Source organism: Myotis myotis, unplaced genomic scaffold (genome assembly GCF_014108235.1).
Source record: "Myotis myotis isolate mMyoMyo1 unplaced genomic scaffold, mMyoMyo1.p scaffold_m19_p_3, whole genome shotgun sequence".
Taxonomy (NCBI): domain Eukaryota; kingdom Metazoa; phylum Chordata; class Mammalia; order Chiroptera; family Vespertilionidae; genus Myotis; species Myotis myotis.
In genome coordinates, this window is record NW_023416335.1 from 92586128 (window position 1) to 92611600 (window position 25473).

Below are 25473 nucleotides of genomic sequence, written 5' to 3' on the forward strand. Positions count from 1 at the left end.
TGATTGAGTTTTGGAAGGTTGTATTTTTCTAGGAATATGTCCATTTCCTCCAGGTTGTCCAGTTTGTTGGAATAGAGTTGTTCATAGTATTTTTTAACAATCCTTTGTATTTCTGTGGGGTCTGTTGTTATTTCTCCTCTATCATTTCTGATTTGGTTTATTTTGGTCCTCTCCCTTTGCTTCTTGATGAGCCTGGCTAGAGGTTCATCAATCTTGTTTGTCTTTTCAAAGGACCTGCTCTTGTCTTTGTTGATCTTTTGGATTGTTTTGTTTTGTTTTTTGTTTTTTTTGGTCTCTATGTCGTTTATCTTGTCTCTGATCTTTATTAATTCCTTCCTTCTGCTTACACTGGGCTTTTCTTGTTGCTCTCTTTCTAACTCTTTGATATGTAGGGTTAGGTAATTTATTATAATCGTTTCTTGTTTTTTGCAGTAGGCTTGTAGAGCTATGAACTTCCCTCTCAAGACTTCTTTCATTGTGTCCCATAGATTTTGGATTGTTGCGTTTTCATTGTCATTTGTTGCAATGATGTTTTTATTTCTTCTTTGATCTCTCTGGTAACCCAGTCATTGTTTAATAGCACGCTATTTATTCTCCATGTGTTTGATATTTTTGGTTTGTTTTTATTGTAGTTAATTTCCAGTTTTATGCCATTGTGATCTGAGAAGATGCTTGATATGATTTCTATCTTCTTGAATTTAAAAAGACTTTGCCTGTGACCCAATATATGGTCTATCTTTTAAAATGACCCATGTGCATTTGAGAAGAATGTATATTCTGTGGCTTTGGGTTGAAATGTTCTGAAGATGCCAATTAATTCCATCTGATCTAGTGAGTCATTTAGGATTGATGTTTCTTTGCTGATTTTTTGTTTAGAGGATTTGTCCAATGGTGATAGTGGAGTATTAAAGTCCCCTACTATGATTGTATTGCTGTCAGTCTCTCCCTTGATATCCTCCAGAAGTTTTTTTTTTTATGTATTTGGGTGCTCCTATATTGCATGCATATGTGTTTACCAGAGTTATTTCTTCTTGTTGGATTGCTCCCTTCAGTATTATGAAGTGGCCTTCCTTATCTCTTTTTATGTCCTTCACTTTGAGATCTAATTGTCAGATATAAGTATTGCTACCCCAGCTTTTTTTTTTTCATTTCCATTTGCCTGAAAATCCTTTTTCCAGCCCTTCACCAGCAGTCTGTGTGTGTCTTTTTTTCTGAGGTGGGTTTCCTGTAGACAGCAGATATATGGGTCATGTTTTCTTATCAACTCAGTTAACCTAAGTCTTTTGATTGGGGCATTTAACCCACTTACATTTAAAGTTATTATTGATAGATACTTGTTTGTCACCATTTTTATTCTTTACCCCTGTGTTCCTTCTTCATTTCCTATTTTTTTCTTTTTACATAAGACCCTTTAGCATTTCTTGCATTGCTGGTTTGGTGGTAATAAACCCCCGTAGTCCTTTTTGTCTGAGAAGCTCCTGATTTCACCCTCAATTTTGATTGATAGCCTTGCTGGGTACAGTGTTTTGGGATTCAGGCCCTTCCTTTGCATGATTTTTTTATATTTCATTCCATTCCCTTCTTGCCTGATGTGTTTCTGTTGAGAAATCAGTCGCTAGTCTGATGGGGTATCCTTTGTAGGTAACTTTCTGTCTCTCTTTGGCTGCTTTTAAGATTCTTACTTTGTCGTTGGTGTTTGCAAATTTAATTATAATGTGCCTTGGCATAGGTCTTTTGGGGTTCATTTTGTTTGGGACTCTGTGAGCATCTTGGATTTATGTGAATTTTTTCTTCCCTATATCAGGGAAGTTTTCAGTCATTATTTTTTCAAACAGGTTTTCTATTCCTTGCTCAGTTTCCTCTTCTTCTGGCACCCATATTATGCGTATGTTGTTTCATTTCGTGTTGTCCCAAAGTTCTCTTAGGCTCTCCTCCTGCTTTTTAATTTTCTTTTCTAGAAGCTGCTCTGCTTGGGTATTTTTTCCTACCTTGTCTTCTATCTCACTGATGCGGTCCTCTGCTTCTTCTAGTCTACTGTTGATGCTTTCTATGGAGTTCTTTATAGCAGTGATGTCACTTTTCATTTCCTCTTGATTCTTACACATATTGTTGAATTTGTCTTCCATTTTTTTTCATCCACCTTATGACCATTTCTCTGAAATATTTCTCTGACAGGTTGCTTGCTTCCATTTTGTTTACTTCCTTTCTGGTGATGCCTGTTTTTCTTTCATATGTGGACTCCTTCTTTGTCTCCCCATGATCTCTCTTCTCCGGGTGTCTCGTTATGTAGTTCTCTCTCTCCTTTATCTAGGTGAAATCTGACCTTTCCGTGAGGAGGAGCAGGGGTCTTCTGAGTCCACGTATTCACGCTGCTTGAGATCCGGTGTTCCTGGGTTATTAGCTGGTTCCTGGGTGGCGTGGTTGCAGGGTCTCTGGATGTATACGCTTCCAATAACAGCCACTCAAGATGGCGCAGTCTCCGAGGCAGAACCAGCTGCTCCAGGACAGATTTCAGGAGCAGTGTAGGCTGCCTGGTTAGGGGAGCCTGATCTGGCAGTCTCCAACAGTCCCCTGGAGTATAGCTATCGTTCACCCACAGATTTACACTCTCTGTACATCCACACACTCTACTTTTGTTCTCTCACTCTCACACTGTCTTGCAGTCTGCCTTCCCATTGGCAGCCATATTTCTCTACTGGGCCAGCTTTTGATTTGATTTTTATATATTCCTCATGAAGAGATACTTTTCTGACTATTCCCAGCACTAGTTAGAAAGGAGACAAGTGATGTAGAAAACATGATTAAGACACAAGTGTTTAAAATATGAGGAAAATAGAAGTGTTGGTTCTCTTTGAATAAAGGAAGAAAGGTTACTAGAAGCAATTGACATTCAATCAAGGGGTAATGAAAAGTCAAAATACAACATAGCACATAATACACTTTGATAGTGTTAATTTCACAGTTTAGATTGTGTTTAAATGAAAAAAATGTGTTGGTGTTCAATTTTTCTGTGAAAATAAATTCTTTCTTTGTATAATTATCCTATACCTTATATATTACATTTTATCTAGTATAACATTCATTCATATTGCTACATTTGAGATTATTATTTTTTATATAAGAAACTAGAGGTCCGGTGCACAAAAATTTGTGCACTCGGAGGGGAGAGGGGGTCCCTCAGCCCGGCCTGTGCCCTCTCACAGTCTGGGACCCCTCGGGAGATAACGACCTGCTGGCTTAGGCCTGCTCCCGGGTGGCAGAGGGCAGGCCCAATCCCTAGGTTCAGCCCCTGGTCGGGCTCAGATCAGGGCTGATTGGGGAGTTGGGGGGCCGCCCCTGTCATGCAGAGAGCAGGGAGGATCAGGAGGTTGCGATGCCACCCTCAGTCACGCTCAGGGTAGGACCGATTGGGGGGTTGGGGCGCTTCCCCCGTCACACTCAAGGCAGGGTCGATGGGGAGGTTGCAGCGCCACCCTCTGTCACGCACAGAGCAGGGCTAATCAGGGTGTTGGGGCACTGCCCCCTGTCACCTACAGAGCAGTGCCCATCAGGGGGGTTGGGGCTCCGTACCCTGTCAAGCACAGAGCAGGGTCGATCACGGGGTTGGGGAGCTCCCCCCTGTCACGCATAGAGCAGGACCCACCAGAGGGTTGGGGATCTCCCCCCGTCACTCACAGAGTAGGGCCGATAGGGGAGTTGGGGCATCGCCCCCTGTCACACACATAGCAGGGTGGATCAGGGGGTTGGGGCGCCGCACCCTGTCACACTCAGGGCAGGGCAGATGGGGAGGTTATGGCTCTACCCCTTCACACACAGAGCAGGGCCCGTGGGGGGAGGGGCTTGGGGCGCCGCCCTCTATCACCCACAGAGCAGGGCCGATCAGGGGGTTTGGGCGCCGCCACTGTCACACTCAGGGCAGGGCCAATGGGGAGGTTATGGCTCTACCCCGTCACACACAGAGCAGGGCCCGTGGGGGGTGGGGGGGGTTGGGGCGCTGCACCCTGTCACACACAGAGCAGGGCCAATCAGGGGGTTGGGGCGCCGCACCCTGTCACACACAGAGCCGCAAGGCGATCAGGGGGTTGGGGAGCTCCCCGCTATCAGGGACAGAGCAGGGCTGATCAGGGGGTTGGGGTGCCTTCCCCTGTCACGAACAGAGCAGGGCGGATAGGGAGGTTGTGGCCCCGCCCCCTGTCACACACAGAGCTGCAGGGCGATCATGGGGTTTGGGCGCTGTCCCCTGTCACTCTGATCCCGGTGCCGGGAGGCCTCGTGGCTCTGCTGATCCCAGTGCTGGGAGTCATATTACCCTTTTACTATATAGGATAGAGGCCTGGTGCACGGTTGGCAGCTGGCTGGTTTGCCCTGAAGGGTGTCCTGGATCAGGGTGGGGGTCCCCACTGGGGTGCCTGGCCAGCCTGGGTGAGGGGATGATGGCTGTTTGCAGCTGGTCACACACCCTTCAGAGTGGGGGTCCCCACTGGGGTGCCTGGCAAGTCTGGGTGAGGGGCTGAGGGCTGTTTTCAGGCTGGCAGGTGACTAAAGCTCCCAACCACTCCTTTTTTTCTTTTTTTTTTAATTCTGGGCCAGCTTTAGCTCTGAGGCTTGGCTCCAGCTCTTAGGCCTCGGCTGCTGAAAGCAGGTATCTGGTTTGTTTGGGTTCTATAATCGAAACACTGTTTCAACTCCAGCTCTGATATACTGGCTGGCTGAAAGCAGGTTTCTGGGGTTTTGTTTAGCTTCTATATTGTAACAATGTTTCAAACTGCAAGCTCAGAGGCCGGCAGCAGCAGGCAGGGAACGTTGGAGTCCTCCATCACTGAAGCAAGCAAGCCTCATGTTCAGTTTAAGCTGCCTGGCTGCCGGCCGCCATCTTGGCTGGCAGTTAATTTGCATATTGCCCTGATTAGCCAATGGGAAGGGTAGCGGAAGTATGGCTAATTACCATGTTTCTCTTTTATTAGATAGGATAATGTTGCAAAGACCTAACATACAATCTTAATTCTACTATTCACACAAATGCACTTTTAAGCAAAATAATTTATTAGTTCAGTTGCTTTTTAAGTTAATTTTCTTTTTTTAAATTTTTTTCTTTATTGATTAAGGTATTACATATGTGTCCTCATCGCCCCCCCCCACCACTCCCCGCACTCATGCCCTCACCCCCCTGCTGTCTGTGTCCATTGGTTAGGCTTATATGCATGCATACAAGTCCTTTGGTTGATCTCCCCCCCTTTCACCCCCACCCTCCCCTGCCTTCCCTCTGAGGCTTGATGGTCTGATCGATGCTTCTCTGTCTTTGGATCTGGATCTGTTTTCATTCATCAGTTTATCTTGTTCATGATATTCCATAAATGAATGAGATCATGTGATATTTACCTTTCTCTAACTGGCTTATTTCTCTTAGCATAATGCTCTCCATTCCATCCATGCTGTTGCAAATGGTAAGAATTCCTTCCTTTTTACCACAGCGTAGTATTCCATTGTGTATACGTAACACAGTTTTTTAATCCACTCATCTACTGATGGGCACTTAGGCTGTTCCCAAATCTTAGCTATGGTAAATTGTGCTGCTATGAACATAAGGGTGCATATATCCTTTCTGATTGGTGTTTCTACTTTCTTGGGATATATTCCTAGCAGTGGGATCACTGGATCAAATGGGAACTCTATTTTTAGTTTTTTGAGGAAACTCCATACTGTTCTCCACAGTGGCTGCAAAAGTCTGCATTCCCACCAACAGTGCATGAGGGTTCCTTTTTCTCCACATCCTTACCAGCACTTGTCATTTGTTGATTTGTTGATGATAGTCATTCTGACAGGTGTGAGCTGGTACCGCATTATCATTTTGATTTGCATCTCTCAGATGATTAGTGACTTTGAGCATGTTTTCATATGTCTCTTGGCCTTTCTTATGTCTTCTTTTGAAAAGTATCTATTAGGTATGTTACCCATTTTTTGATTGGGCTGTTTATCTTCCTTTTGTTAAATTGTATGAGTTCCCTGTAAATGTTGGAGTTTAAACCCTTCTTGGTGATAACATTGGCAAATATGTTTTCCCATGCAGTGGGCTCTCTTGTTGATTTGTTATGGTTCCTTTTGTTGTGCAAAACTTATTATTTTGATGTTTATTTTCTCTTTAGTTTCCATTGACCTAGGAGCTGTATTGGTGTAGAAATTGCTTCGGCATATGTCTGAGATTTTGCTGCCTGTGGATTCCTGTAGTATTATGGTTTCCCATCTTAGTTTACATCCTTTATCCATTTTGAGCTTATTTTTGTGTATGGTGTAAGTTGGTGGTCTAGTTTCATTGTTTTGCATGTATCTGTCCAATTTTCCCAACACCATTTATTGAAGATACTGTTTTGACTCCATTGTATGTTTAAGTTAGTTTTCTTGATTCTAAGGAAATACTTAAACACTTGTAGTCTATCATTGCTAAGTTTTATACTAATTTGCAGGAACATTGGGACAGAATTTTGCTTCAGTATTATAAATTGCATAAATGCCTTAGTAAAATCTTTACTGTTGAGCATATTACAGATATTCTCCTTTTTTCTCCCCATTACCCTCCTCTACCCAGTTCCCACCCTGCCCCAGGCCTTCACCACCCTATTTTCTGTGTCCAAAGTAATGCATATCCTATAAAATATAATAAAAGCATAATATGAAAATAGACCAAATGGCAGAATGATGGGTCAGCAGAGCGGGTAGGGGGAGGCGGGGCTGGCAAGCCAAGGCATGTGCCAGTAGGCAGAGGGAGGGGACAGCGATGGGGTGGGGGGATGTGGTGGCAACCAGCGGCGGGGAGGTGGGGGCCAGTGCCATCCCCTGCTCGCCTGCCTGGTCAGTTGCTGTCTGCAGAGGGAGGCCACCTGCAATGGCAGTGGGGCAATTTGGGGCGGGGCCATCTATCTTCAGATCAGCCCACTGGGGTCACCTCCCACAGAGGGAAGCCACCAGCAGTGGTGGAACAATGGGGGGGCAGGGCAGGCTGGTCGCCTCCCTTGCCACCCCCTGATCGGCCCACCGATCACCTCACACAGAGGAAGGCCAGACTGTGGCTTAGGCCCACTCCCCGGTTGGATATCCCCTGAGGGCTCCTCCTGGACAGCGAGAGGGTTCAGGCTGGGCTGACGGACTCCCCCCACCCCCAAGTGCAAGAATTTTCATGCACTGGGCCTCTAGTATGCATATAAGATCTTTGGTTAATCTCTTCCTGTTCCCCCCTTTCCCCTTCCCTCTAAGATTCGTCAGTCTGTTCCATGTTTCCATGCCTCTGGTTTTATTTTATTCATCAGTTTATTTTGTTCATTTATTTTTATTTTTAGATTCAATTATTGGTATGTATTTATTGCCAATTTTATTGTTCAGATATTTCTTGTGCTTGTTCTTCTTCTTCTTGTTCTTCTTCCTCCTATTAAAGAACACCCTTCAATATTTCATGTAATACTGGTTGGTTGGTGATGAACTCCTTAGCTTTTCCTTGTCTATGAAGTTCTTTATCTGACCTTCAATTCTAAATGACAGCTTTGATTGTGGATCCTTGCTATTCATCACTTTGAATATTTCTTACGACTCCCTTCTGGCCTGCAAAGTTTCTGTTGAGAAATCAGCTGGCAGTTGTATGGGCATTCCCTTGGCGGAAACTAATTGCTTTTCTTCTGTCCTTTTAAAATTCTCTCTTTATTTTTAACTCTTAGCATTTTAATTATGATGTGTTTTGGTGTGGGCCTCTTTGGATTCCCCTTGTTTGGGATTCTCTGCGTTTCCTGAACTTGTAAGTTTATTTCTTTCACCAGATAGGGCAGTGATGGCGAACCTATGACACGTGTGTCAGAGGTGATACACGAACTCATTTTTTTGGTTGATTTTTCTTTGTTAAATGGCATTTAAATATATAAAATAAATATCAAAAATATAAGTCTTTGTTTTACTATGGTTGCGAATATCAAAAAATTTCTATATGTGATACGGCACCAGAGTTAAGTTAGGGTTTTTCAAAATGCTGGCATGCCAAGCTCAAAAGGTTTGCCATCACTGAGATAAGGGAAGCTTCTGTATTATTTCTTCAAATATATTTCAATTCTTTGCTCTCTCTCTCCTCCTTCTGGCACCCCCATAATGCTTTAAGTTGTTCCACAGGCTCCTTCCACTATCTTTATATTTTTGGAATCATTTTTCTTCTTGATCTTCTGATTGGGTGTTTTTTGCTTCCTCATATTCCAAATTGATTATTTTATTCTTGGGATCATCTACTCTACTGTTGATTCCCTGTAAATGATTCTTTATTTCAGTTAGTGTACACTTAATTTCCAACTGGTCCTTTTTCATGTCTTTGACATTCTCACTAAGATCCTTGGAAGTCTCACCAAGTCCCTTGAAGCTCTCATTAAGATCCTTGAGCAACCTTATAACCATTGTTTTGAACTTTGTATCTAGTAGCTTAATTGCATTCATTTTATTTAGATCTTTTTCTGAAGACTTCTTCTGTTCTTTCATTTTGACATTTTTCTTTGTCTCTGCTTTTTGGGTGCTTTCCTGTGTTTGTTTCTATGTATTATGTAGAACTGCTATGTCTCCTGGAGTTGGTAGAGTGGCCTTGTGTAGTAAGTATCCTATAGGGCCCAGTAGCTTAGCCTCCCCAATCACCTGAGCTAGGCACTCTAGGTGCATAGTTCTTGTCATAGTTGAGCTTTGATTGCTATTAGCATCACTGGGAGAAATTAACCTCCAGGAGCTACCCTATGGAGCAGGGCTTGCTTCAGTAGGGCTTTGGTGCTCACTGAGTCTGCCTCTGGAGTGTGTCATTTGTGGGTATGTAGAGTTGTTTCCTGATATGGTCTGAAGCTGTCCACTGAGTGCACTGGCTCTGTGGCCTCCTGGGAGGTGCAAAGTCAGCCACTGCCTATGTCCACCTGTCAGTAGCTACAGGGGGATCTTCAGATGGCTGATATTTATATTGGGTTTAGATGTGCCCAGGCAAGGCCCAGCTGTGAAGCAAGGCAGGCTGGTGCTAGTATCAGGTCTTGGGCACATTATTGATAAGTTTGACACCAGCTGCTGCTTGTTTGAGAAATTTTAGCAAAGTCTGAAGCCTGAGCCAGGACGGGCCATTCATATGGAAAAGCTGCCGCAAACAGCTTGGGTGGGGGTGCAAATTGAATGGGGAAAAGTCTCAGGAAATCACCAGGGTGGAGCAAACAGTGTGGGCCAAGCTGATAGAAACTCATATATAGCTGCCAGTCAGCTCTGTAACAGGGGAGATCCCAGCTCAGGGACAATGACCCCTGTGAGCAACCTCTTCTGGGAGAAAGCAGCCCCCGAGTTCTTACGCTGATGCCAGGCAATCCAGTTCCTCCCAGAATGTCCCAGTTTCCTTTTAAGCCACCATTCCAGTGCTGGAGCCCAGAGGTATGGAGTCCAAGTAAGTCTGTGTGCCGGCCCTTTAAGAGGAATACCCGGGACTCCAGCAACCTCTATGCCACTCATCCACACTGCACTGGATTTTACAAGCCTGAAGTTATGGGGACTTCTCTTCCCAGCTCTGGAACCCTGGGATTAGTGTCTGGTGTGGGCTAGTATCTCTTGCTCCTCACAGGAGGCCTCCACAGCCATGATATCCCTCCTGATTAAAAAAAAAAAAAATGCCACACATTGGTGTTGGACCAGCCCATTCCACCCTCCAACCCTCATACCAGTCTCAATGTGCTTTCTTCTTTACTTCTCTAATTGTAGGACTTCCATTCAGCCAGATTTCAGGTAGTTTTAAGTGATGGTTGTTCTGTATTTTAGTTGTAATTTTGATGTGGTTGTGGAAGGCAGTGAGTGCGGCATTTACCTATACTGCCATTTTGGTTGTCTCATAAATTTCTTTTAATGTATGGTTTTCTTTATTTGCAGGTCACTTAAAAAATTGACTGTTGATGGGAATGACCTGACATCTTTTCCATCTGGAATTTTGAGGCTTCATCTGAAAAAATTCCGTTTTGAAAATACCTTTACTATTCCTTGTCTTTGGAAAGAGAATTCTTTGAATAGTCCACAGCGTCTTACTCAGCTTACTGCTTTGTTCTTTTTAAAAAATAATCTACATAAATATTATGATGAGATCCCAGATGAAATTCAAATGTTACTAAACTGGTAAGCAAATTCTAAAACCCTTTTAACCAAAATGCACTTTTAAGCATTTAAAATTTTCTTTATTACAGGCTCACATAATAGGTTTCCTATGAACACACACACACACACACACCTCACATCACACACCACACATGAAAATATATGCACAATTCTTTAAATTGCTCCTTCTGGCTCTTCAGGCATAATAATGTAGTCTGAATTCAGCCCATCTTCTATCAGTAAAGTTATTACTTAAATCTAATGTGAGATATAGATTGCTAAGGTATAACTGGCAACATCTATACAGTTGTAGTATAACTCTTTTCTATGAATCACTAAGGACATAATGTGCATTCTTCAAAACAAAAAAGGAGGCTCTTTAGTCCCATGTACACTATGCAGGGAAATGCTTTACTGTATTCCAACTTCTTAGAGACCAAGAATAGAGCAGACATATATAGAGCAACTTCTTTTACTCCAGGATCAATGGCCAGTGTGAGAATCATTGCCTAATCTCAGGACTAAGCCACACACTTTCAGTCTACTCAGGCTTATCTCTTATTTCCTTCAGGTGGTTTAAAACTATTTTTATCACAGTATTGATCATCAGTGCTTATATTATTGATTTAACAAATATTTGTTGTATGCCTAAGGGAAATGGTTTCTTAGGAGTATATAAATTAGCAATATTGACTCAATAAAAGGCAGAAACATGAACAGATTAGTAACTGTTGAATACGTTTAAAAAGGTGATTAAAAATGTACCAGTAAAAACTAACAAGACTCCAAAGTGTTCAATTTTATTTTATTTTTTAATCTTCACCCAAGGATATATTTATTGAGTTAGGGGAGAGAGAGAGAGAAAAATTAATTGGTTGCCTCCCATATGCGCCCCAAACAGGGATTAAACTCTCAGCCTAGGAATGTGCTCCCAATAGGAATTGAACCTGCAACCGTTTTTGGTGTATGTGATGATGCTTCAACCAACTGAGCCACCCAGCCAGCTGGAGCCAAAGTTTCCAGTGTTATGCATTGAGATGTCAGTGCTTATGAGATTTGAATGCACCTAAGAAAGTAAGAAAAATCTCCAAGGACAAAATAAATAAATAAATAAAACCTAACTAGTGAGTGGTAAATAGATATGAGACCAAGAGATTTGAATTCACCACAGATTTTTGTGAGAGAATGTCCTCAATTTAGACTTTGAATATTCAAAAAAATTAAGCTTAAATGAGTATTATTTTACAATTTAAAGAAATTTCCAAATATATGAGAAAATAAGCCACCAAGAGTAAAAGTCAGCAAAAACATTCAACAGCTATACTGTAAATCACTTAAGATGTAACATATTAGGATTGTTTACAGGATATAAAATAGCTATTTAAGTGTTTAAAAAATAAAACATAATTTCAAAAATGCTTAAGGAATAAAAGACCATTAAATATGACAAGACAAATATGAAAAAGAAATTTTAAATGAAATAAAATTCTGGAAACTAAAAAGTATAATGGTTGATATTAACTTGATGTATTGGTGAGAAACATAAATATGTATAATAAAATAGTAATAAATATGTATCTATCTATAATCATTTTAAATGAAATTAGATTAAATGCTCCAGTCAAAAAACATAGGATAGCTGAATAGATGAGACAATAAGACATATATATTTGCTGTCTATAAGAAATGCATTTCAGGTCAAAAAGCACACACAGTCTGAAAGTAAAGGAATGAAAAAAATATGCCATGAAAATGAAAAAAACAAACAAAACCTGGGGTAGTAATACATATATATCAGACAAAATGACTTTAAAACAAAGGCTTGGAGAATGGAAAATGGCGGTCGAATAGGCAGCAGTGTCGTGCACCTCTTCCTAGGGCCAGGCCAGAAAAGCAACTAAATCAGATAATATCCACCCTGAATTAACAAATTAGATACAGCTGAGGAGACAATCCTATCTAATAAATAGGAAATATGCAAATTGACCATCACATCATCACAAAATGATGGCGCCCACAGCAGAGGCGGGGGTTTCCGTAACACAAGATGGCTACGCCCACAGCAGAGACCAAGTTCCCATAAAAAGCCTTAATGAGCAATCAGCAGGGATCTGAGGCTGTGTGGCGCTGGGCCAGGGCAGGGGACCTCAGGCAGCAGCCCCCGCCCCGGCACCAGGCTGGGGAACCTCAGGCAGTGCCCCCCACCTGGCAGGGCTTGACAGAGGACCTCAAGATGTTCCCCCTGCCCTAGTGCTGGGCCAGGGTACTTCAGGCTGCTTCCCCTGCCCCAGGCTGGGGGACCTCACACCACGCCCCCCACCCTGGTGCTGAGGGACCTGAGGCTGTGCCCTCTTCCTGGCACTGGGCCGGGGGACCTGAGGCTGTGCCCCCTGCCCTACGGGACTTGACAGGAGATCTCACACCATGTCCCCTGCCCAGCAGGGCTTGACAGGGGACCTCAGGCTGTGCTGCCTGCCCTGGTGCTGGGCTGGGGGATCTGAGACTGTGTCCCCCTCCTGACACTGGGCCAGGGGACCTAAGGCTTCACCCCCCGTCTGGTGGGGGTTGACAAGGGTGAGGCCAGCTGGGTCTGGATCTCACCCAATGGGGGTGGAGCTGGCTGGGTCTGGGACTTGTGCAATTTTGAGGTGCTCAGGGTGGGTGGGGACTTGACTTTGTGTCCCACGGTGCACCCCAGACTCTGACAGGAGGAAGATTTTCATATACATTTTACTAATTTTCTTTCATCTCTGACACTTCTATTATAGAGAAAGGGCAAATAGCAATATTAAAATATTTCCTTTAATTAATTCCCTTTTAATGTGCATGAATTTTGTGCACCGGGCTACTAGTTTTTAATAAAGAAGAGCAGAGGAAAATGCCGTTTCCCAGTCATATTCATGAGAAACCACCACTGTGCCCCAGCAGTGAGTGGCACAGTACCTCCTGACAGGCTCCCAGACATCTGTAGGGAGCACTCACCACCAGAGTGAGCTCCCACACCAGGGTTCCTCACCAGCCCGCAGAGACCCAGTGTCCTAGGATCTGGCTCTAAGACCCTGCAGTGAGTGCAAGCCAGGGGGAATCCTGTGCCCCATCCCCACCGCAGACCCCAGAACTGTGCTGCTAGCCTGACCTGGAGCCACCTGGTGCCCTCTCCTGCCTCATCCCTGGGACCTGCTGCTGTGGCAACCCAGAGCATACCCCACTCTGGGTCACAGGAGAGTGGGCACTGTGCAACCCAGAGCAACCTATACAACCCAGAGCAACTGGTACACACTCTACCCCGGCCCCCTGGAGAGCCCTGCTGGGGTGACCCAAAGCTACTCACACCCACTTTTACCCTGGTCTTGGAGGGGAAACGCAGAGCAACCTGCCCGCTCCACACCGGCCCCCAGGACAGTCCTGCAAGGGCCATCTGGAGCAACCCAATCTGCACCTCACTCAGGGCAACAGGAGAGCACAGACTGAGCAACCTAGGGCAACCCGCCCCAGCTCCACAGTGAGCAGAGGTGAGTTGGAGCAACCAGTGCTCCTCTCACTCCAGGCTACAAGAAAGTGAGGACTGTGAAACCTAGAGCAACCCACACCCAATTCACCCTGAGCCCAGAGTCTTGCTGCCAAGGCAACCTGGAGTAACCCAGCACGAGCCACACTTAGGCCACAGGGAGCTCTGACTGTGCAACCCAGAAAAACCCACACCACTTCTCCCTAGCCCCTGAGACAGTCCTGCAGGGGCTACCCAGAGCAAACTAGCACACGTCGTCTCATTGAGGCCACAGGAGAGCACTGCCAGGGTGATATAGAGCAAGTCAGTGTGCCCAGCCAGGGGCCACAGGACCATGCTGCAAGTGCACTGACAGAAAAGAAGAAATAGAAATGGAAGAAAGAACACAGGCATAAAGAATAAAAATGGCTACAAATAAGTACCTATCAATAATATCATAAAATGTAAATGGACTAAATGCTCCAACCAAAAGACATAGAGTGGCTGAATGGATAAGAAAACATGAACCATATATCTGCTGTCTACAAGATACCCACCTCAGCCGAAACCGGTTTGGCTCAGTGGATAGAGCGTCGGCCTGCGGACTGAAGGGTCCCAGGTTCGATTCCGGTCAGGGGCATGTACCTGGGTTGTGGGCACGTCCCCAGTAGGGGATGTGCAGGAGGCAGCTGGTCGATGTTTCTCTCTCATCGATGTTTCTAACTCTCTATCTCTCTCCCTTCCTCTCTGTGGAAAATCAATAAAATATATTTAAAAAAAAAAAAAAAAAAAGATACCCACCTCAGAACAAGGGATTCACACAGACTGAAAATGAAGGGATGGAAAAATATTTTCCAGGCAAATAAAAATGAAAAAAAAAAAGCTGGGGTAGCAATATTTATATCTGACAAAATAGACCTCAAAGTAAAGGCCATAACAAGAGATAAGGAAGGCCACTTCATAATACTAAAGGGATCAATACAACAAGAGGATATAACTCTGGTAAATATATATGCACCTAATGCAGGAGCACCCAAATACATAAAAAAAATTTTGGGAAGATAACAAGGGAGCGATCGACAGCAATACAATTATAGTAGGAGATCTTAGTACCCCATTGACATCACTGGATAAATCCTCTAGACAAAAAATCAGCAAAGAAACAGCAATTCTAAATGACTCACTAGATCAGATGGGACTTAATCTACATCTTCAGAACATTTCACCCCAAAAAATGCACATGGGACATTTTCAAAAATAGACCACATATTGGGTCACAGGCAAAGTCTCTTCAAATTCAAGAGGATTGAAATCATATCAAGCATCTTTTCAGATCACAATGGCAAATTATTAGAAGTCAACTACAATAAAAACAATAAAAAATTCAAACACTTTGAGGCTAAATAGCACGTTATTAAATAACGATTGGGTTACCAAAGAGATTGAAGAAGAAATAAAAAAACATTCTGGAAACAAATCACAATGAAAACACAACAATCCAAAATCTATGTTCTGAGAGGGAAGTTCACAGCATTGCAAGCCTACCTCAAAGAATAAGAAAAACTGATAATAAATTATCTAACTCTACAACTTAAAAAAATTAAAAAGAGAGCAACATGAAAAGCCCAGAGTGAGCAGAAGGAAGAAAATAATAAAGATCAGAGTGGAAATAAATGACATAGAGACAAAAAAGAAAGAAGAAAGAAAGAAAGAAAGAAAGAAAGAAAGAAAGAAAGAAAGAAAGAAAGAAAGAAAGAAAGAAAGAGAAAGAAAGAAAACCAAGAGCTGGTTCTTTGAAAGGATAAACAAGATTGGTGAACCTCTAGCCAGGCTCACCAAGAAGCAAAGAGAGAGGACCCAAATAAACAAAATCAGAAATGAAAGAGGTGAAATAACAACAGACCCCACAGAAATACAAAGGATTGTAAAAAAAAAAAATACTATGAACAACTCTATTCCAACAAACTGGTCAACTTAGAGGAAATGGACATATTCCTAGAAAAATACAGCCTTCTAAAACTCAATCAGGAAGAATTAAAAAAAAAAAATCTGAATAGCCTGATAACTATGGAGGAAATTGAAGCAGTAATCAAAAAACTTCCAGCAAACAAAAGCCCCAGGCCAGATGGCTTCACAGGGGAGTTTTACCAAACATTCAAAGAACTAAAACCTATTAGACTATTCCAAAAAATTCAAGAGGAAGTCAAAATTCCAAGTTCTTTCTATGAAGGCAGCATTACCCTAATTCCCAAACCAGATAAAAACACTAAAAAGAAAGAGAATTACAGGCCAATATCCCTCATGAACATAGATGCCAAAATCCTCAACAAAATTCTAGCAAACCAGATCCAGCATTACATTAGAAAGATCATACACCATGACCAAGTGGGATTTATTCCGGGGATGCAAAGCTGGTATAATATCTGCAAATCAATAAACGTGATACCTCACATAAGAAATTGAGAGACAAAAATCATATAATCATATCAATTGATTCAGAAAAAGCATTTGACAAAATCCAACACCCTTTCTTAATAAAAACTCTCAGCAAAGTGGGAATAGAGGGATCATACCTCAACATAATAAAAGCCTTATATGACAAACCTATAACCAACGTCATACTCAATGGGCAAAAACTAAAACCATTTTTCCTAAAAAAAGGAACAAGAAAGGGATGCCCGCTTTCACCACTCCTGTTCAACATAGTGCTAGTCATAGTGATCAGACAAGAAGAAGAAATAAAAGGCATCCAAATTGGAAAAGAAGAAGTAAAACTGTCCTTATTCGCAGATGACATGATATTGTACATAGAAAACCCTAAAGACTTCATCAAGAAGCTACTTGACTTAATAAATTATTTTGGCAATGTAGCAGGATACAAAATTAACACCCAGAAATTTATGGCTTTTTTATACACCAACTAGTGGGCCGGTGCACAAATTTGTGCACATTGAAAGGAAATTAATTGAAGAAATATTTTAATATTGCTATTCGTTCTTTCTCTATAGTAGAAGTGTCAACCAAATTCATGATCAACAATGACAGATCAAAACACACATGTGGAATTGGCGCCACCAAGAGCTTTATATGTATCATGCATGCATGAGTCAACTTAGCCTTTTATATGTATAGAATAAACTGCTTAATTAGACCTGCTTTATGATTTAGCTAAACTTTTTCCAGCCCAATGAAGCACCCCAACTTCTCTTCCAGGTAATTGTCAGCAACACAGCAGTAAATATCAACACAAAGCACATTATTATTGTAGATAATGCAGGGAGAACAAAGGGTAAAATATTTAACTGCAGCAGTGTTTGACTATATTCTGTGCAGTGAGAAAACCTGAAATCATTTTCAAGGTCCACCATTTCTTACTTCTTTTCAGTCAGGTCAAGTTTTTAAGCTTTCTAAGTCTCCATTTTCTGACTAATGAAAAGAAAATAGGATTCTACTAAGTCTCCTATCTCCAGGACTTCTGTGAGGATCAAATGAGATGAGGCATGGGAAAATGCTTCACAGACATTTGGTTAAATTGTAAAATGTTTCCACCTGTGTTCCTGGAACTCCAAGGAGCCTAGTCGCTAGGGAGAGGAAGCCCAGCATTGCTATGTGCCATCATTACCCAGCACCCACAGCAACCATTTCAGAGAGGGGCTGGGCTATGGGCTGCATTTTGCATCATGGGGTCTCAGCAGTGTTGGCTGCAAGTTGGTGGGCTGTCATCTCAGGGTGGTGGTGGGGCCTGTATCCCTCTTGGGGGAAGCCTAGTGTTGCTTTCTGGGCACCAGGTCTATGGTGTTGTTTCTTTAGGCTTGTCATGGCAGCTCCTGCATTGAGCATCTGCACCCTGGTGGTCAGTGCACATCATAGCGACTGGTCAGAAGGTGGGAAGAACACTTAGCATATTAGCCTTTTATATAGATAGACTAGAGGCCCGGTGCACAAAAATTTGTGCACTTGGGGGGGGGGGGTCCCTCAGCCTGGCCTATGCCCTTTCGCAGTCTGGGACCCCTCGGGAGATAACGCCCTGCTGGCTTAGGCCTGCTCCTGGGTGGCAGAGGGCAGGTCCAATCCCTAGGTGCAGCCCCTGGTCGGGCTCAGAGCAGGGCCGATTGGGGAGTTGGGGCGCCGCCCCCTGTCATGCACAGAGCAGGGCGGATTGGGAGGTTGGGATGCCACCCTCAGTCACACTCAGGGTAGGGCCTATTGGGGGTTTGGGGCACCGCCCTCGTCACACTCAAGGCAGGGTCGATGGGGAGCTTGAGGCGCCACCCCCTGTCACGCACAGAGCAGGGCCCATCAGGGGGTTGAGGAGCTCCCCCCTGTCACTCACAGAGTAGGGCCAATAGGGGAGTTGAGGCACTGCCCCCTGTCACACATATAGCAGGGCGGATCAGGGGGTTGGGGCGCCGCCCTCTATCACCCACAGAGTAGGGCCGATCAGGGGGTTGGGGCACCGCCACTCTCACACTCAGGGCAGGGCCGATGGGGACGTTATGGCTCTGCCCCGTCACACACAGAGCAGGGCCAGTGGGGTGGGGGGGTTGGGGCACCGCACCCTGTCACACACAGAGCCGCAAGGCAATCAGGGGGTTGGGGAGCTCCCCGCTATCAGGCACAGAGCAGGGCCGATCAGGGGGTTGGGGCGCCTGCCCCTGTCAGAAACAGAGCAGGGCAGATAGGGAGGTTGTGGCCCCACCCCCTGTCACACACAGAGCCGCAGGGCGATCAGGGGGTTTGGGCGCTGCCCCCTGTCATGCTGATCCCGGTGCTGGGAGGCCTTGTGGCTCCGCTGATCCCGGTGCTGGGAGTCATATTACCCTTTTACTATATAGAATAGAGGCCTGGTGCATGGGTGGGGCTGGCTGGTTTGCCCTGAAGGGTGTCCTGGATCAGGGTGGGGGTCCCCACTGGGGTGCCTGGCCAGCCTGGATGAGGGGATGATGGCTGTTTGCAGCTGGTCACACACCCTTCAGGGTGGGGGTCCCCACTGGGGTGCCTGGCCAGTCTGGGTGAGGGGCTGAGGGCTGTTTTCAGACTGGGACTGAAGCTCCCAACTGCTCCTTTTTTTCTTTTCTTTTTTTTTTTTTTTATTCTGGGCCAGCTTTAGCTCTGAGACTTGGCTCCAGCTCTGAGGCCTCTGCTGCTGAAATCAGGTATCTGGTTTGTTTGTGTTCTATAATCGAAACTCTGTATCAACTCCAGCTCTGAGATCCCAGCTGTCTGAAAGCAGGTTTCTGGGGTTTTGTTTAGCTTCTATATTTGTAACAATGTTTCTTAAACCACAAGCTCAGAGGCCGGCAAGGCAGGCGGGGAACGTTGCAGTCCTCCGTCACTGAAGCAAGCAAGCCTCATGTTCAGTTTAAGCTGCCTGGCTGCCGGCGGCCAATTGGCTGGCAGTTAATTTGCATATCGCCCTGATTAGCCAATGGGAAGGGTAGCGGTCGTATGCTAATTACCATCTTCCTCTTTCATTAGATAGGATAATGAGCTCCTTTCAATACTACCTGAGTTTATGCAAGTAAGATGGCTCTTAGGGGCCTCTAGGTAGCTACAGGGTAGGAAATGGTTGCCAGAAGGTCAAGCTTTGATTAGAAGGTTGGAACACTTAACTTCACCCCCCTCCACCTCAGGAAAGGGAGTTGAGAGATGCTGAAGATTGAGTTCAATCATCAATGTCCAATTATTTAATCAGCATGCCTACTTAATTAAACTTCCATAAAATCCCCTAAGCAACAGGGTTCAGAGAGCTTACAATCTGGCAAACATATCTGGTGCCTGGAGAGTGGCACACTCCAACTCCATTGGTACGGAGACTCCTGCCCTCAAGACTCTTGCAGGCCTCACTTCCTTTAGCTATTCATTGGTATCCTTTACATTAAACTGTAAGTACAGCATTTTCCAGAATCTTGAGTTGTTATAACAAATTATCAAACCTGGTAAAGGGGCATCACTGGGACCCCTAATTTGTAGCCAAGTGGAGAAAAATGTGGGTAACCTGGGGGAACCATACTGGTCACTGTATATTAAGTGAGGGCAATACTGTAGGACTGAGCCCTTAAGCCTGTGGAGTCTGGCACTTACTCCCAGTAATTAGTGTCAAAATTTAATTGAATTGACTTTTAGGACACCCAGTTGACGTCTGCAATAAATTAAACATTGTTTGATGTCAGAAGAAACCTCTAACAAATATGTAGTCTTCATGCTTTAAATGTCATGCAAATATCAAAAAATATGTCATTCTTCAACTTGCTTTTTATTCTCAACATTTTTAAGATTTGTCCATATTGATTTTATATAAATTTAGTTCATTAACTCCTGTATAGTTTTCCTGAGATTGAATATTTCTAAGCTATTCATTCTTTCCCCTGCTGGTGAACACTTGAATTGGTTCCAATTTTACTATTGCTAAGAAGTCAACAATAATGATTTTTTTTTATTTTTTATTTTTTATTGCTTAAAGTATTACAAAGGGTATTACATATGTGTCCATTTTATCCCCCCGCCCTAGACAGTCCCCTAGCCTCCCCTATCCCCCAGTGTCTTATGTCCATTAGTTATGCTTATATGCATGCATACAAGTCCTTTAGTTGATCTCTTACCCCCCTACCTCCTGCCCCCCAACCCTCCCCAGCCTTCCCGCTGCAGTTTGACAATCTGTTTGAGGCAGCTCTGCCTCTGTATCTATTATTGTTCAAAAGTTCATAATGGTCTCTATTATCCATGAATGAGTGAGATCATGTGGTATTTTTCCTTCATTGACTGGCTTATTTCACTTAGCATAATGCTCTCCAGTTCCATCCATGACGTTGCAAATGGTAAGAGTTCCTTCCTTTTTAGAGCAGCATAGTACTCCATCGTGTAGATGTACCACAGTTTTCTAATCCATTTATCTACTGATGGGCACTTAGGCTGTTTCCAGATCTTAGCTATGGTGAATTGTGCTGCTATGAACATAGGGGTGCATATATCCTTTCTGATTGGTGTTTCTGGTTTCTTGGGATATATTCCTAGAAGTGGGATCACAGGGTCAAATGGGAGTTCCATTTGAAGTTTTTTGAGGAAACTCCATACTGTCTTCCATAGTGGCTGCACCAGTCTGCATTCATAGCTCCTTATGTAAATTTGCAAGTGTCTCTAGGTTATAGAGTATGTGTATCTTCACTTACATAGAAATTGCCAAATTGCGCTACAACATGATCATACCAATTTATATGCTACCAAGAAATTGTCAGAGTCCCTGATGGTCTCATCCTGATCAAATTTTGCACTCTCTGACTTTTGTATTTTGCCCATGTGATTATTGTGAAATGATATTTCTATGCTAGTTTGTTTTTATTCTCTGATCACTAATGAGATTGAGAAGCTTCACATGTTCTCTGGATATTCAGGTTTCTTCTTCTGTGAATAGTCTGTTTATGTGCCAATGTTAATGTGCTAATGGGTTAATGTCCTTTTAAAAAACTGACTTTTGAACATTTAAAATTATATATATGGACACTAGTTCTACACTAGTTTATGTTAATTCCTCTATTTTTAAAATAACATTTTCGAATTATAAAAATAATACATTTATTATAGAAAATTTTGAAAATACAGAAAAATTTTATAAAGAAATTTAGAATTACCTGTGATTACACTGTCCAAAGATAATTACTGTTTTTCATTTGGGATCTATCTTTAGAGTGTTTTCTTACTATGAATCTATACTTTTTTTATTTTAAAAAACAGGTTGTTTTATACACACATATCTACTAACTTTTAATTGTTCACTTGCATCTGTCTTAGCTCCTCAATTATATAAGATCAATGATGATAAAATCATATTTTCTATTACATTGAGACATAGCATCAACAAAATGTCCTTCCTTTAGTAGAAATTTACTAAATATTGATTTAATACTTATTTAATTGCAGCACATCCAGATGTGAATGGTGTGATGGTCCCAAGTTTGATGAAGGTTATCGTGTCATCCAATCCTGCAATGTTTTTGGAGCAACACAAATTCCTGTTATGTTTCATGTCTGTTCTTCTTCCTGCTACAGAGAAGTACTTGAAAACAGTTTTTTTTAAGATAGTATTACTGGTGAAAGAGTAACTCCAAATTCTGAGTTGATGATCATACAATGATTTTTGAATCCCACTTTAAAAGCCATTAAAGTTTATGTAAATACCAATTCTTTTCTTTGAGAGTACAGATTCTGTATGGAAGACATTGGCATCTTCTCACACTCATATGAATTTTCTTTGTAATTCTACCTCCTTATGAAAGTTTGTGATTGTTAGGGAGTTCTTGCAGAATAATTAGTTAAGAAGGATTAATGAAGGTTTTGGATTTCAATGAAGATCTATAAAATTTATTTTAGACAATTTTTACTATAAAAAGGAAAGTGTTATATTCCTCTGCAAAAAGGATTTATCTTAAAACTGGCCTTTTCACGCATCCATTCTGATAACATTTCAAACTCATCAGAGGGGTTTTGCCTCATATAGCTTCAATGTGATGTATCCAAGCTTTCAACATTTGTGCATTTCTATGGAAATTTATCCAGTGCCAATCATCTGAATTGTGGATTGCTTCTGGGAATAAAAATTTACTTCCAACCCTGGCTGGTGTAGCTCAGTGGTTAGAATGTTGGCTCCCACACTAAAGGGTCACAGGTCCAATTCCCTGTCAAGAGCACATACCTGGGTTGCAGATTCCATCCAGGGCACTCGCAGGAGGCAACCAATTGACTTGTCTCTCTCACATCCATGATTTTTTTTCTCTCTCCCTCTCCCTCCCTCCCTCTCTCCCTCCCTCCCTCCCTCCCTTCCATTCTCTCTAAAAATAATTGGAAAAAATATCTTTGGGTGAGGATTAACAATAATAAAAAATTAATTCCACACAGACATGCTCCCAGGACTAAACGGGAATTAAAACTAAAATACAAAAACCCACCCTGAATAATAAACTGAAGACTAGCTGGAGAGAACCCTGATAACCAAAATCGGAAAGTGGAGACTACATAGAGACTGGTAGGAAGGGTGGAGGCACAAAAGGGCTGACCAGGCTCCCACAGACAGCAACTAAAGTTCTAAAGAGATATCTCAGCTGTTGGGGGTCCCACTGAGAACTCTGGGATCTAATCCCCAAGCTGCCCCCACCTCTAGCAGAGAGCACCAGAACTCAGAAAGATGCCTACATAACATCTGGCTATGAAAAGCAACAGGGTTGCTGCCTGTCAGGGAGAGAAAGCTGGAAATGCAGGCACCTTCTTAAAGGGCCAACAGATAAAATTCAGAGTGCAGCCACTCACCTTGGACTCCAGAAGAGGAAGGGCAGAGTGGAATGGAGTTGTGTGTGTGCAGAAGCCAGGGTGGGTGGCTATGGGTAAGAGCTTGGAAGGCAGAAACCCCAGTTTCCTGTACTGAGGCATTCCCTCATGCCACAGAAGTCATCTTTCTCAGGCAAACCTTTGCTATCCAGGCAGTTTTTTGCCTGGGGGAAATACAGTTGGCCCACCCTATCAGAAAACCCTTTGTTATACCCTGTGGAATTTCTGAGGCTCATTAAGGGCCTGAGAATAACAATTAGCCTTCAGACAGAAGCAATTACCCCACCCTGTTGGAAAACCTCTTGCCACATCTGTGGACACTTGCCTGAGGCTACTCAAGACTGAACACAATCAGTCTGCAGGAAGAGGAGGGACTCTGGAAGCTTTGAGTTTTTGCTTGATCTAATTAGTCAGAAACAGGATTTAACACTGTCCTGCACTAGAGATTGGGAGGCATAGCAGATATACCTCATACATAGTCACAAACCCAAACAGGCAGCCAAAATGGGGAGAAAAACAACCCCCAAATGACAGAATAAGGCAATAAGAGCAAAGGAATTTGTTATCTACAAAGGAGCTCCCATAAAGCTATCAACTGATTTCTCATCAGAAACTCTACAAGCTAGAAGTACTCAAGGTAATGAATAGCAAGGATCTGAAACCAAGATTACTATATCAAGCAAGGCTATCATTCAAAAATAGATGGTGAAATAAAGAGCTTCACAGACAAAAAAGGCTAAAGGAGTTTATTACCACCAAGCTAGCATTGCAAGAAAAGCTAAGGGGACTGCTGAAATGAGAAGAAGAAATAGAGGGAGAACCTAGGGATACAGAATTAAAATGGCAATAAATAAGTACCTATCAATAATAACCTTAAATGTAAGGTTAATGTAAATGTATTAAATGTTCAATCAAAAGACATGCAATGGATACAAAAACATGACCCACTTTTATGCTTTCTATAAGAGAACCTCCTCAGAACAAGACTCACACAGGATGAGAGTGAAGGGATGGGAAAAAAATTTCCATACAAATGGAAACAAAAAAAAGCTGGGGTAGTAATTATAGATGTTCCCTATATCCTCCCCTACCCCAGGGCCACCTCAACCCAGTCCCTGATCCTCCTGTCCCTTGGCCTTTAACATTGTGTCCATGGGTATATATATATTCTTTGGCTAATATCTTCACCTTATTTTATCAAGAGCCCCCACAAACCTCTCCCCTCTGTTATTTGTCAGTCTGTTCCATGTATTCATGCTTCTGGTTCTATTTTGTTTATCAGCTTATTTTATTTTTTTCTTTAGATACCACATATAAGTGAAATAAAGTATTTGTCTTGCTATGATTGGTTTAGTTCACTCAGCATAATAATCTCCAGGTCCATCCAGGCTGTCATAAAGGGTAGAGACCCTTCTTTTTTGTAGCGGTATAGTATTCCATTGTGTAAAAATACCACAGCTTTATCATCCACTCATCTACTGATGGGCATTTGGGCTGTTTCCAGATCTTAGTTATTGTAAATAATGCTACAATAGGGGTGTCTATATTATTTTTGGTTGGTGTTCCAGGATTCTTAGGATATAGCCCCAGAAACAGGATTGTTAGGACAAACAGTAGTTCCATTTTTAATTTTGGGGGGAAATTCCATACTGTTTTTCACATTAACTACACCAATCTGTATTCCACCAACAGTGCTCTATGTTTCCCTTTTATCCCCATCTTTGCCAGCACTTGTTTGTTGATTTATTGATGGTGGCCATTCTGGCAGGTATGAGGTGATATCTTGTTGTAGTTTTAATTTGTATCACTCTGGTGATTAATGATGTTGAGCTTTTTTTATATGTCTATTGCCCATTTGTATTTCTTTTCTGAAGAAGTGTCTATTCAGGCCCTTTGCTCATTTTTTAATTAGATTGTTTGTCTTCCTGGTGTTGAGTTGCATAAGTTCTTTATTTATTTTGGAAGTTAAACCCTTATTGGATGTATCACTGGCAAATATGTTCTCCTATGCAGTAGGTTTCCTTTGCATTTTGTTGATGATGTCTTTTGCTTTTTATATTTATGTAGTATAATTGGTTTATTTTTTTCTTTTGTTTCCCTTGTTGTAGGAGATACATAGGCAAAAATATTGCTCCAAGTAATGTCTACAATTTTACTGCCTATGATTTCTTCTAGGATTTTTATGATTCTAAGTCTAATATTTAAGTCTTTAATGCAGTTTATTCATGTGTATGGTTTAAGTAGGTGGTCTAGTTTCTTTTCTTTTTTTCTTTTTTGCATGTATCAATCCAGTTTTCCAGCACCATTTATAGTATAGACTGTCTTTAGCCCATTAGCTCATTGTATGTTTTTGCCTCCTTGTCAAATATTAACTGACCATAAAGGCATGGGTCAATTTCTGGGCACTATGTTCTGTTCTATTGATCTATAAGCCTATTGTTATGCCAGGAGCAGGCTGTTTGTCATTATAATCTATATATATATATATATATATATATATATATATATATATATATAAAAAGAGGTAATATGCAAATTAGCCAGGA

General features: G+C 42.5%; 1 protein-coding gene across 1 annotated transcript in view; it reads left to right on the forward strand.

Annotated features, from left to right (window-relative positions):
* LRRC63 (leucine rich repeat containing 63) overlaps positions 1-21683 on the forward strand; it is a 113180-nt gene extending 91497 nt beyond the window's left edge. Inside the window, exons 8-9 of the mRNA XM_036298927.1 lie at positions 9904-10143; positions 21527-21683. Of these exons, the coding sequence (XP_036154820.1) occupies positions 9904-10143; positions 21527-21683 (397 nt within the window). The remainder of the gene's footprint in view (positions 1-9903; positions 10144-21526) is intronic.
* The last annotated feature ends 3790 nt before the right edge of the window (positions 21684-25473 follow it).